The sequence below is a fragment of the Culex pipiens genome, chromosome 3 (genome assembly GCF_016801865.2).
Source record: "Culex pipiens pallens isolate TS chromosome 3, TS_CPP_V2, whole genome shotgun sequence".
NCBI lineage: Eukaryota > Metazoa > Arthropoda > Insecta > Diptera > Culicidae > Culex > Culex pipiens.
In genome coordinates, this window is record NC_068939.1 from 146,065,902 (window position 1) to 146,079,404 (window position 13,503).

At 38.3% G+C, this 13,503-nt stretch overlaps 1 protein-coding gene across 4 annotated transcripts in view; it reads right to left on the bottom strand.

The window, feature by feature from the left end:
* Window positions 1–13,503, bottom strand: part of LOC120419104 (transcription intermediary factor 1-alpha-like) — a 78,603-nt gene that overhangs the window by 9,635 nt on the left and 55,465 nt on the right. For 2 of the 4 annotated variants that reach the window (XM_039581696.2, XM_039581697.2), the window contains exons 2-7: window positions 8,594–9,094; window positions 2,360–2,674; window positions 2,033–2,285; window positions 1,554–1,967; window positions 968–1,317; window positions 703–910 (exon numbers count right to left, since the gene is read on the bottom strand). In XM_039581696.2, the coding sequence (XP_039437630.1) occupies window positions 703–910; window positions 968–1,317; window positions 1,554–1,967; window positions 2,033–2,285; window positions 2,360–2,674; window positions 8,594–9,094 (2,041 nt within the window). The remainder of the gene's footprint in view (window positions 1–702; window positions 911–967; window positions 1,318–1,553; window positions 1,968–2,032; window positions 2,286–2,359; window positions 2,675–8,593; window positions 9,095–13,503) is intronic. The other 2 variants (XM_039581698.2, XM_039581699.2) reach the window with 2 other exon arrangements.

Sequence of the window (13,503 nt, forward strand, 5' to 3'; positions counted from 1 at the left end):
ATAGGAATTTGGGAACTAGTGAATTTGAGATTTTTGGATTTTGCGAAAATGGGATTCAGAAATTTGGGTTCTTAAGATATTGAGAATCTGCGAATTTGCGATTTATGGAATTTGAAAATTTGGGTGTCTGAGAATTTGGAAACTTTGAAATTCGGAATATGGGAATTTGAGAATAAAGAAAAATTTGGAAATCTTGGAATTTTCGATTTAATAAATCAGGAAATTGGAGAATCTGAGAATCTGGACACTTGGGATTTCAGGAATCTGAGAATTTGGGACTTTGTAATTTTATTAATTTGAAAACATGGCAATATGTTTTTTTTTTATTTCAATTTGAGAATTTGGTATTTCAGGAATTCAGGAATAAGAAAATTTGAGAAGGTAAACTGTAAATTTGAAAAAAAAAAATGAATTTGTAAATAAGGGATTTTGGGATTTTTAGAAAGTGGTAATTCGGGAATAAAGGATTTTGGGAATTTTGGAGCCTGTGAATCTGGGAATTTTTGATTTTGGGAAAATGGGATTTAGAAATTTGGGTACTTGAGATTTTGTGAATTTGCTATTTTAGGAGTTTGAAAATTTCGTCAAAGTCTGGAATTTGGAAACTAATTCGGAATTTAAGACTTGAGAATTTGAAGAAAATTAAGGAATTTGGGAATTTGGGAATCTGGGAATTTTAGAATCCATAGTTTTGATCCTTACCGTTGTTCTGCTGGCCCTGCATGTTCTGGGGAATGTGCCACTTAGCACCGCCGCCGCCACCACCTCCACCTCCACCGCCGCTCCCGCTAGGGTGTTGGGGCTGCATCTGGCCAGGCTGGGGGGAGTTTGGGTTGAAGCCGGGCGGGGTTTGCTGGCCGGGAAACCGCATCGCTGCCTGCTGCTTTGGCGTGAGAAGAGTGGAGGTATTCTTTGATTAGAAAGGTAGAGACCTAGTTTGTTTTGGTTTCGGGCGCCGGACACTTACATTTCCCATCATGTGTCGCATGGCGGCCGGAGGCATCGCGAATCTTTGGAAGTTCTGGAACCGGGCCTGGTTGCCGCCCATGCCCATTCCGTTGCTGTTCGGACCGCCCGGTTGGCCCTGGGGAAAGTTCTGATGACCGCCCGGGCCGCCCATGTAGCCGGGTGGCGCTCCGCCCATCTGGCCGCCCATTCGGTGCGGCGACGGACCGCCGGAACCGGGCGGCACGTTGCCCATAAAGTTAGCTGTGTTAAATTGATTGTTAACATTAGCATTGCTGGCCGAACTGGGACCGTTGGGCGAGCCGCGACTCGGTCCGGATGACTTTTGATGGCTCAAAAGGTTACGTAAATCTAAAGTGGGGTGATGGAGTTTAGCAATACGAAAGCCGGGAATACGGGGAAGGTTTTGTGTGTGGGGGTTGAGGGAAGAAAAGAAAAACACAACGAAAAAATATGTTATGAGAACTGAAATTGGTTAGACCACAACCAAATATATGTACAGATGAGTGTGTATGACCATGAGTTGAACAAAACTAAACCATAACCAAACTCTGGAAAGTTGGATAACCGGCCGGCGCGAAACTCACCCATATTCTGAGGATGTGTCGAGGAGCTGACGTGCTGCTGAGGAGGCATTCCGTGCGGAGGTCCCATCGGAAACCGGCCAAAGTTACCGCCGGGACCGTTTTCCTGCTGGAAGGACCGTCCCATTGGGTGGTTTGGCGGGAAGGGACCGGCGACGCCGCCGTTTCCGTTGTACATTGGAGGTACGTTCGGGAAGCCACCGGGACCGTTGGCGTTGTTCGAAGTCATGCCGGGGCCGCCCGGCATTCCTGGCCTCAGCGGAGGTGTGATGTTTGGACTGGGCTGCTTAGAGCGGTTCTGGACGGGACCCGGACCGGGTGGCGGACCACCAGCACCACCGCCACCATTGCCTGCTGGACCTGGCGGCGGCGGGTAGACCTTGCCGTCCACCAGAATGGTACCGATGCGGGCAATGACTGAAAGCATAAACGTCGTTTTTATTTTAATCTCCAAACACGCACGCACCCACAAAAAAACTCACCATTTTGCAGCTCGGGCACGTTCGACAGAAACAGCTGCACCCGCACCGGTATCTCCGGGTTCGGAATATCCGCCCGCTGGCACTTGACCTTCTGCAGGTGCCTCGCCAGCGTCTTCTTGCTGTACAACACCGCACTATCGCTGCCCTTGTCCAGCGCGCACTGCACAAACTCGATGCAGTGATCCGTGTGGCCGGACAGCAACTGCAGCGCGTCCTTCTTCTCGTTCAACACCTGCAGTTTTGTGTCACAAACCTAAAAAAAATCATCCCCGACGATTAGTCCTTTGCTCTCGCAAACAAACCTCCCCCCCAAAACAGGCCACCCACCTGATTCAACCGGTAGACCAGCTGCTTGCCCCGCATATTAACCGCGTTCGTCAGCTTCACCACCAGGTCGGCGATCTCTTTGGACAGTTCCTTCTTCTTCTCGGTAATCAGCGCCTGCCGGTCGTCGATCACCTTCATCGCGCTCGACAGCAGCACCTTCTTGTAGCTGATCTCGCTGAGCAGGGCCTGCAGCGCGTTGCGCGTTTCGCTCGCGATCTCGTTCGCGAACTTGTACTTGTGGTCCCGGTGGTCGACGAGCTGGCAGTCGCGGCACGTCAGCCGGTCGCACGTTTCGCAGTAGAGGGACAGTTTTTCCTGAAAACAAAAAAAAGGAAGCTACTGTTAGAGATTCAATCGAATAACTGCGATGAGCAGCACTAACAACAACACGCAACAATGCACACGACAATTCGTGCATCGCGATTCATCTGCGAGGGGGAATTTTGGCTTCGAAATCGTGACGCGTGTGGAGGCGAGGGGGCATTTTTGCGGGAGCAGCCCGCACAACACAACAAACCGGCAGCGAGCATCGGGGAAAGCCCTCAAGCCGGCGCAAATCCGGTTGAATGCAATTTCCTTTGTTGTCACATTTTCCCCCGAAAACGTGTATACGCGAATCGGAACGAATCGCAATAACTAGGGTTGGCATTTCAGCTGTGGGAAGAGTTAAAAATTTCTAAAAGTTCGAAATTGTTTAAATATTTGTCAACGTACCCATCTACCTTCAATGTATGTGACATCGTTGGACCAGGTTAACACTGGAACGCCCAACGCATGTCCAACTTACACGGACGCCCAAGCCTCCCAAAAAAGGTGGAACGGTAACTTCAACTCGCTGGTTCTCGGGAATTACTCAACCAATCGGGACGAATCTTGTTTTCAGGTATTTGTTAGGATGTCTAGATGATCCTAGAACTTTGCAGAACACAATTTGATTGAATCTTTAATTTCTGCGACCGAAAACATCGTTCCAACTTTTTCAAAAAGACTGCCTCCGGGCAATTTTTGGCGAATTTTTTTTTACACGCGAAAAAAAAAGTTGGAACGATGTTTTTGATCGCAAAAATTACAGATTTCATCAAATTAAGTTCTGCAAAGTTCTAGAATCATCTAGACATCCTAACAAATCACTGGAAAGAAGAATCATCTTGATTGGTTGAGACATGCCCGAGAACCATTGAGTTGAAGTTACCGTTCCAACTTTTTTTGAGCCTTGGGCGTTGGAATGTTAAAGAATAATAGAATAAGGCCATTATCACGGCTGTGGTACAAGTCAAATTTAATATCTATGCATCATGCGGTGATTTATGCCTACAAATTCTAAAATAAACATATTTGAAAAATGTCGAAGTTCATCTATTTACACTCGATTTGTATCTACCGTACATCCTAACCAAAAATCATGATTTTCTGGGTTCATTATGTTTCATATTCAAACAATGTAAATCGGACCATTAGTTGCTGAGCAATTCTCTGAGATTTCGGTCATTCGATTTTTTTTTTGTATTTTTTAATCCGACTGAAACTTTTTTGGTGCCTGTGGTACGCCCAAAGAAGCCATTTTGCATCATTATTTTGTCCATAGAATTTTCCATACAAATTTGGCAGCTGGCCATACAAAAATGTTGTATGAAAATTCAAAAATCTGTATCTTTTGTCGGAATTTTTGATCGATTTGGTGTCTTTGGCAAAGTTGTAGGTATGGATATGGATTACACTGGAAAAAAATGATACACGGTAAAAAAAATGGTGATTTTTTATTTAACTGCCAACTTTTTAGAAATGTCCAGGTTGTGCAAAAAATCTTTGAGCGAATTATGAATTTTTGAATCAATACTGATTTTTTAAAAAAATTGAAAAATTGGTCGCAAAAATTTTTCATTTTAATTTTTCGATGTAAAATCAAATTTGAAATCAAAAAGTACTTAAGTGAAATTTTGATAAAGTGCACCGTTTTCATGTAATATCAATTTTTAGGTGACTTTTTTGAAAAAAAGTCGAAGTTTTTCATTTTTTTAAATTAGTGCACATGTTTGCCCACTATTGAAAAAAATATTTTTGAAAATCTGAGAATATTCTCTATATTTTGCACTTTTGAACTTTGTTGATACGACCCTTAGTTGCTGAGATATTGCCATGCAAAGGTTTTAAAACGGGACAATTGATGTTTTCTAAGGCCCACCCAAACAACACACCATTTTCTAATGTCGATATCTCAGCAACTAATGGTCCGATTTTCACTGTAAAAATATGAAACATTCGTGAAATTTTCCGATCTTTTGGAAAAAATTATTTTCAATTTTTTTAAACCAAGACTAACATTTCAAAAGGGCCAAACACTCAATATTACGCCCTTTTAAAATGTTTGTCTTGGTTTAAAAAATTGAAAATATTTTTTTCGAAAAGATCGGAAAATTTCACGAATGTTTCATATTATAACATTGAAAATCGGACCATAAGTTGCTGAGATATCGACATTAGAAAATGGTGTGTTGTTTGGGTGGGACTTAGAAAACATCAATTTTCCTGTTTTAAACCTTTGCATGGCAATATCTCAGCAACGAAGGGTCGTTTCAACAAAGTTTAAAAATGCAAAATATAGAAAATTTTCTCAGCTCTTCAAAAATATTTTTGAATAACATGTGCACTAATTTTTAAAAACGAAAAAAAAGTTACCTAAAAATGGCTATAACTTGAAAATGGTGCACTTTATCAAAAATTCACTTGAGTACTTTTTGATTGCAAAATTGATTTTACATCGAAAAATGAAGTTGAAAAAATTTTGCGACCAATATTTCGATTTTTTGAAAAAAAAAAATGTATTCATTCAAAAATTCATAACTCGCTCAAAGATTTTTTGCACAACCTGGAAATGTCTGAAAAGTTGGCATTTGATGTAAAACATATAAAAAAAAATAATAAAAATATTGTTTTTTGCAAATTAAGTTTTAGTGATAAAAAGTTAAATAAAAAATAACCAACAATGTTTTTACCGTGTATAATTTTTTCCAGTGTAGTACTTACCTACAACTTTGCCGAAGACACCAAATCGATGAAAAAAATCCTTCAAAAGATACAGAACTTTGAATTTTCATACATCATTTTTGTATGGACAGCTGCCAAATTTGTATGGAAAATTATATGGACAAAATAATGATGCAAAATGGCTTCTTTGGGCAGACCGAAGGCACTAGAGCGTCCAATTTCCCGTCCCGGGAAAAAATTTCCCGGGATTTCCCGAAAAAAATATTTCCCGTTTCCCGGGAAATTTGTAGATTTCCCGGGAAATCCCGAAATTTAAGCGGAAGTATACATTTTCTTAAATTTTTGGAACTATTTTTAAAATGCTCTGGAAAAATAATAAATGAACAAACTCAACATGATTTTGTTCAATTAAATGTATTGTTTGGTTTATATATAATTAATCAGATTATCAGAAATTATGATATCAGAATTATTTCTGATAATATTAATTTTTGAAGCAGCTGGGAATAGATCTTGCTTAATGAGTATTAAATTATTACAATTAGGTAAGCTTTTAACAGATTGATGTTATTTCATCAAAACAATATTAGCTCCTACCTCCAAATTAAAATTGAGATTTCATGATCAAATGAGATGAAAATCGAATTTGTGCAACAAGAATTATTTCAATTGGTTGAATACCTAGTACTAAAGAAATTACAATTTGAAGTAAAAGAATTATGGGGCACTGGTGCAACTACAGGTGTTAGAGGGTTTAATGTGAAAAAATAGAAGACTTTTTGTGGAATGATGTTAATTTATCGTATAATTTAAATCATGTTGCATACACATTGCAAAAACATTGAAAAATTAGTTTCTATTGTTTGTTCTCAAAATATGCAAAAATATATTCAAAGCTTGCTTCAAATATTTGAAAACATTGGGTTGTTTGGAGTAAAACCAACTCTAAAAAGCTTTACCTTTTGTTCAAGAGCTGAAACCAGTATTTGTCATGAAAAACATAATTTTTGTATGTTTTTTTCTCATTTCAATAAGTTGGTCACATAGGCAAGTTTAAAATTTCTAATTAAAAATACCAAAATACATTTTCTTGTAGTTGAATGATTTTTCACATGCAGTCAAGCTGTTTATTGATCTTCACACTTATTTAAACCATTAATGTTGATGTGTTATGCAATTTTATTGCATAATATTAATTAAAACCAAGATCATAACAATTTTCAATAAATTTAAAATTTCCCGGGAATTCCCGGGAAATTGGCGTTTCCCGGGAAATTTTTAACCTCGGGAAATTGGACGCTCTAGAAGGCACCGAAAAAGTTTCAGTCGGATTAAAAAATACAATAAAAACGTTACTTAATCCATCTTGAGGTGGTTGGTGCCTTCCTCACACTCATAAAGTAAAGACACTACACATCCTCAAAAAAGTGTATAAATAACACTTATTTTTTTATCAAATTGTCTGAGATCTGGCCTCAAAAAAAGTGTATCAAAAACACTAAAGTACTTATAACATTTGATAGGGTTGTCAGATCTTCAATCTTTTGGGCTTGTTGGAAAGGTCTTTTGATTGCCTATCTAACGATGGGTTCCATAATAGATCCGGACAATTTTTTATCAAAATATTTTAGATCCGGCTTTAAAAAAGTCTATAAATAACACTTTAGTGCTTTAATGCGTTGGAAAGGTCTTTCAAATACCTTTCTAATAATATATAGCATGACGGGTTTTCTTACAAAAACCACCCTTTTTTACAATCTTCCAAAGTTTAGCTAAAATCGTTTTTTAGCATATCTTTTGAAGTACTTTTCTAAACTTCATAATATTAACTAGGGTCTTGTGAGACCCCAAGACGGATCGAATGAGACCAAAACGGTTTAAATCGGTTTAGCCAGTCCGGAGATAATCGAGTGCACGTTTTTCGGTGCACGGACTCACATCCAGACACACGCACAGACATTTGTTCAAAATTTGATTCTGAGTCGATAGGTATACGTGAAGTTGGGTCTGCGAGGTCAAATAAAGAAGTTCACTTTTCAAGTGATTTTAAAGCCTTTCCTCATTGAGGTGGGGAAGGCAAAAATCGAATGACCGAAATCTGAGAGAACTGCTCTATTGCATTGTTATTTTCCTCATCATTTTTCAATCAGCTCAGTTCACGAGCAGCATTCGGTAGCTGGACTACGTTTTCTCAGCCAAGTTACCGAACACTCTATCTTCAATTCACACATTTTGGGGAGTAATTTGGCGAATAGATTGCAAAATCCTCAAAAAAATATAAAAGCCATTTTTTCGACTTTACACAAAATTATTCCTTTGCCATTTTTTTATTAAAAATAATATTTCTATTATAGCTACAATAGCTTCTGAAACAAATTTGACCTCAATGACAATGTCAATCAGATGTACCGTTCAGATTTTAGAAAACTTGCTTTTTTACATTTCTTACTTAAGAAAAGTATAGGATTTGTTTCTGGATTTGACAGTACGCTATCCGAATATTTTCAAAAAGCTTGAAGAATTGAAAAGAGAACGGTCACCCACTGTCACTTTAAGACTTCCATTGAACATTCATATATTTAATATTAAAGTAAATAATCACACCTCTACCCTACAGAACCAGACAAAAACCATTGGTAGATACTCAAAAAGCATTTTTCAAGCACTCTAAGGCAGCAGGGAATTGCGCACCGCACAGAAACAAACAGTATGAGTGGAGAAAACCACCAAAACCGCGGCAGCCCGACCACTCGTCTGTCATTTGGCTGGCTGGCTGGCTATGAATGACCAGCCACGTCGTGCCGTCGTCGATCATCCACCAAAACCGCAGCAAAAGAGATTTTACCGTCGAAGAATTTTTAAATCTGTTGAAAATGAGGATATTTTCTTGTTCAGATTCGCTGCGCTTCATTTGCTGCGGTTTTATTGCCGGCGACGGAATTCATAACTCAAAACGCCAGCCAAGGTCCTAGCATCCTTTTGGGGTAATCTTCACCAACGTGCAACATCTCACGAATCGCCCCTGCTAATCGCACGTTCCATCGCAACTCAGATTGTGCCTCGGATTAGAAACATCGGCCCGGGGGCACGTTCCGTCTGTCGCCGCCCGTTATGACGACCGAGATGAGGGTGTGCAAAAATTAAACAAAATTATTTGCCCCCCACGTCCACCGCATCCAATCTCGCTCACTCTGTTTTTGGAAAGCCGTGAAAAATCACGTCTTGGTCATGAACAATCAAAAAACGAACCTGCGAGTGGATGTGACACATGATGCTCTTGCCGGGCAGGCCACTACTGCCGGGCGCTTCGCTCGTGGCCGCCTCCTTCGGCTTGATCGTGTGCTCCTTGGTGATCTTGAGCCGCTGGTGCGCCTGCACGCAGCTATCACAGATGAATTCGGCGCACTCGACGCACCAGGAGGTCGCGATCGCGTCGTCGCTGCAGCTGCTGCACTTGATCATGTCCTTGGTGGACTCGACGCTGCCCGGGTTGTCGTCGGCGCTGTTCTCCTCCAGGAACACGTTGTTGATGATAAACTCCTGCCGGGACTCCATCTTGCACACCGGACAGTACAGCAGCGCCGCGTTGTGGGGCAGGTCGGCGAACTTGAGCTTCTGGCAGGCGTCGCAGGCCACGTGCAAACACTCGAGCAGCTTGGGGTGGTCCGACGGGGTGAGCAGCTGCTGGCACCAGACGCACTTGGTCGGCACCGGACTTTCCGTGGTGGCATTTGTCTCCGGGGCGTCACCCTGCGAATGGAAAACGGAAAGGAAAGAAAGTGTAAGTTAAAATTCAGCTGGATTTCTTTTTTCGGTCAAGTTGGAGGTCGAATAGAAGAGGTCAAACGTGTGTGTCATTCGCAATTTCAAATTCATTTTTTTAGGTTCGGGACGGGTAATTTGAAATTCAAACCTCCTCCTGGATGGAATTTCTAACGAGCGTATAAAATTTGCAATAGGACGAGAAGTTTCTGCATACATTTGCCGTGGCTCGGGGCAGGGCTTCTGCAGTAACATAGCAAAGTCTACTTTGTAAACTTTCCTTATTGACAGTAAACTGTTTGGAGCTGAATAAAGCGAACAAGTTCGTAACCCATTAAAGGAGTAAACAAAGAAGTGTTTGAGCACCATTCGACGAGTAAATATTTTTGGAAACATTCAAAGGCATTTGGAACGTCAACACATAGTGTAGTTTAATCTAAATATAGTGCCAAAGTAAACCAACCATATCGCAGATATTTCCGAAACATTTTATACAAAATCATTTTATTTTTCTATTGCAAGTTGTTTTGTTTCGCTGATGCTGCACTTGTTTAAGGGGGTAAGGGAAAATCTCCACGGTATCCCCGATGAGCCAGCAATTGCTTTGGAAGCACATATAAACAATAAAAAAATATGTACAGTGTTTTATTTATAGTATTTGAGAACAAACATTTCAAAAATGTTACAAAAATTAACCGTTTGAGCACATTTAAATTTAAGTCCAGATAACACATTGTGAATCGCATCGTAGTGGTTATTTCACTTGATCGAAATATTACGATCGTAATTTCTCAGTGGTTATTACGATCGTAATTTCTCAGCGATCAAAAAGAATCTCGAAGTCTGTTAAATGCCTAATTTAAAATAAAAAACAAAGATTTTAATATTTAAAAAAAATCAAATTATTTGCTCTACTGCATTGCCTTTGCGTTCTCGGTTTGCGAGATTCCTACTCGAAACTAGGTGTCCGAAAGTTTGATTGTTGAGGCAATTGCTTCCATCCACCCCGGGATTCGAACTGACGACCTTTGGATTGTTAGTGAACTGCCTACCAGCGACTCCACCGAAGCAGGACCCAGGGAGACGACTCCTGCACCTGGACTGAGCTAACGACCTAACCTCAAGGTAAGACCGGGTTCAACATTTACTTCCACGTCCGATGGAAGGCGTGATCATACAAATCTCGTCTCGAAAAATGCCACCGGGACCAACTGGGTGAGAGGCAACCATTCTAAAACTTCAAAATTCGGAAATTGAAAAGTGCGGAAGCAAAGAACTACAAAACTTCTGAATTCAAAAATGTTAATTTCGGAAATCTGAAATTTAAAAATGAAAAAAAGCAAACTCCTAAGGTTTAAAGACTCCAAACCAGGGGTGCCCAAGGTTATCGAATGTCGTGCAAAATTTGAAGCTCAAATAAACCTGCGGGCCAGACGTAAAAAAAGTTTATTCATATAATGAAATCACTTGATAACAATCTATGCATTTAATTAATGGATTTTAATTTTATTGAAATTAATAAAGACCAAAAATAACAATACTTTTTCATATATTTTTTTATTGGAATACACTTTACAGTTGGTCAACACTTTACAGTTGCAAAATACTTTACAGTTGGTCAAAGGGCCATTTTATATGATCATTCAAAATGGGTCCGCGAGTAACAAAAATTCACCTCGCGGGGCATACTTTGGTCACCACTGCTCTAAACTCCTATCATTCAGAAATTTAAAAATTCAAAAATTAATAAATAAACAAATTATAAAAAATAATACAATAATTCAATGTAAAAATTAAATTTGAAAATTAAAAACAAATATTAAAAAATTGAAACTATCAATATCAATAAAAATTCAATTCCAAAAATAGAATAATGTCGGTCATTCCATTTTTTTGTATTTTTTAATCCGACTGAAACTTTTTTGGTGCCTTCGGTATGCCCAAAGCAGCCATTTTGCATCATTAAATTCTCCATATAATTTTCCATACAAATTTGGCAGATGTCCATACAAAAATGATGTATGAAAATTAAAAAATCTGTATCTTTTGAAGGAATTTTTTGATCGTTTTGGTGTCTTCGGCAAAGTTGTAGGTATGGATATGGACTACACTGAAAAAAATGATACACGGTGAAAAAAATTTTGGTGATTTTTTTATTTAACTTTTTGTCACTAAAACTTGATTTGCAAAAAAAAAAAACAATATTTTTAATTTTTTAATTTTTTGATATGTTTTAGAGGACATCAAATGCCAACTTTTCAGAAATTTCCAGGTTGTGCAAAAAATCTTTGAGCGAGTTATGAATTTTTTAATCAATACTGATTTTTTCAAAAAATCGAAATATTGCTCGTAAAAAATTTTCAACTTCATTTTTCGATGTAAAATCAAATTTACAATCAAAAAGTACTGTAGTGAAATTTTGATAAAGTGCACCATTTTCAAGTTAAATCCATTTTTAGGTAACTTTTTTGAAAATAGTCGCAGTTTTTATTTTTTTTTAAATTAGTGCACATGTTTGCCCACTTTTTAAAAAAATATTTTTGAAAAGCTGAGAAAATTCTTTATATTTTGCTTTTTTGAACTTTGTTGATACGACCCTTAGTTGCTGAGATATTGCCATGCAAGTGTTTAAAAACAGGAAAATTGATGTTTTCTAAGTCTCACCCTAACAGCCCACTATTTTCTAATGTCGATATCTCAGCAACTAATGGTCCGATTTACAATGTTAAAATATGAAACATTCGTGAAATTTTCCGATCTCTTCGAAAAAAATATTTTAAATTTTTTTAAACCAAGACAAACATTTCCAAAGGGCGCAATATTGAATTTTGGCCCCAAAATCATCAAAAAAAATTTTTACCGTGTATCATTTTTTTCCAGTGTAGTCCGTATCCATACCTACAACTTTGCTGAAGACACCAAATCGATCAAAAAATTCTTTCAAAAGATACAGATTTTTGAATTTTCATACATCATTTTTGTATGGACAGCTGCCAAATCTGTATGGAAAATTATATGGACAAAATAATGATGCAAAATGGCTTTTTTGGGCATACCGAAAGGCAGGTTCAGTCGGATTAAAAAATACAAAAAATAAAATTCCAAAAAAGACCGATTTCGTGGAGAATTGCTCTAATGTGAGAACAAAAAATTCTAAAAAAATTATTTAAAAAATATTTGATAAAATAAAAAATCTTTAGTTTATAGATTCAAAAATGAAATTGTTCAGAATTTTAAACAATACAAAATTCAAATAAAATAGAGTCAAAAACTGAACATTTAAAAAATCAAAAATAAAAAAAATAATAAAATTAAAATAACAAAATTAAAAAAATCTTAAACAAGAAATTAAACAAAATAAGAAAAAATCTAAAATTCTAAAACTCTGAAAACTCAAAAAAAAAGTTTTCAAACTTAAAAACAATAAAATTTATTTTTTTTAACTCCAGACACATTTTACTTCAAGTTTTTCTTCGCTGTCATTTTTTTCGACTTTGTTTGATTGGACGTTTGCTGATGAGCTCATACAAATTTATGTATACAAACGAATCAATCAATAAAAAAAGTTATGTTTACATCTAGATTCAAACTACCGTTCGTTGGATGAGAATCCAACTCTTAATCACTCCACTACGAGATATTGTTAGAAGAGGAGAGGCAGGACGCATCCTTATTTAGTTTCGTTTTTTTGTGGATGCCAACGGAATTTTCAGTAGTTTTTCCACCATTGAGCAGTGAAATATTGATTGGATTGCATCGTTCAATTTAGCCCCCCTCATAGAACTTTTACTCGGTAGGCACGTCGTCAGTCAAGCAGATCCGAACTCCCTGTAAGACAGTTCAATATTTCCTCATCACAAAACTCACAACCGATGTGAAATTCGTTCAGAGTACATCGTTAAGAAACTTCGCTGATTCATCCCACCACTGAAAGTCACCTGTCGAAAGCATCATCAGAATTTCAAATATTGTGCTCCAAATACTCAACTCAAAGCGGGGGGATTCAAAAACCACTCCCAGGCAGCACCATCTGGTGGTCATTAAGGGGGTGGGGTGCCAGGATGCAACCCTGGAGGGAAGGAGGGGGGAGATGGGTTCAGGAAACCGAAATGCAAACGGAATACGAAACGCGTAAAATGGTGGTGCTGCTGTTGCTGGCCCGCGGAATTATATCCAATTTCTGTAATCATTGCCATTTCCATCAATTACAGTAATCAAACAAATTACTGCCGGAGTGAATTTAATGGGCGGATGAGCCCCGTTTGAGTGTTTGCAGCAGGCAAATGCGTTGGTGTGTGTGTGTGCGCGCGGAGGTAGCCAAGAATGAATGTGTACATTAGTGAAAAAAAAAACAAGTTTTTTAGAGTTGTTTTTTTCGTTGGCGTGCATTGACACTG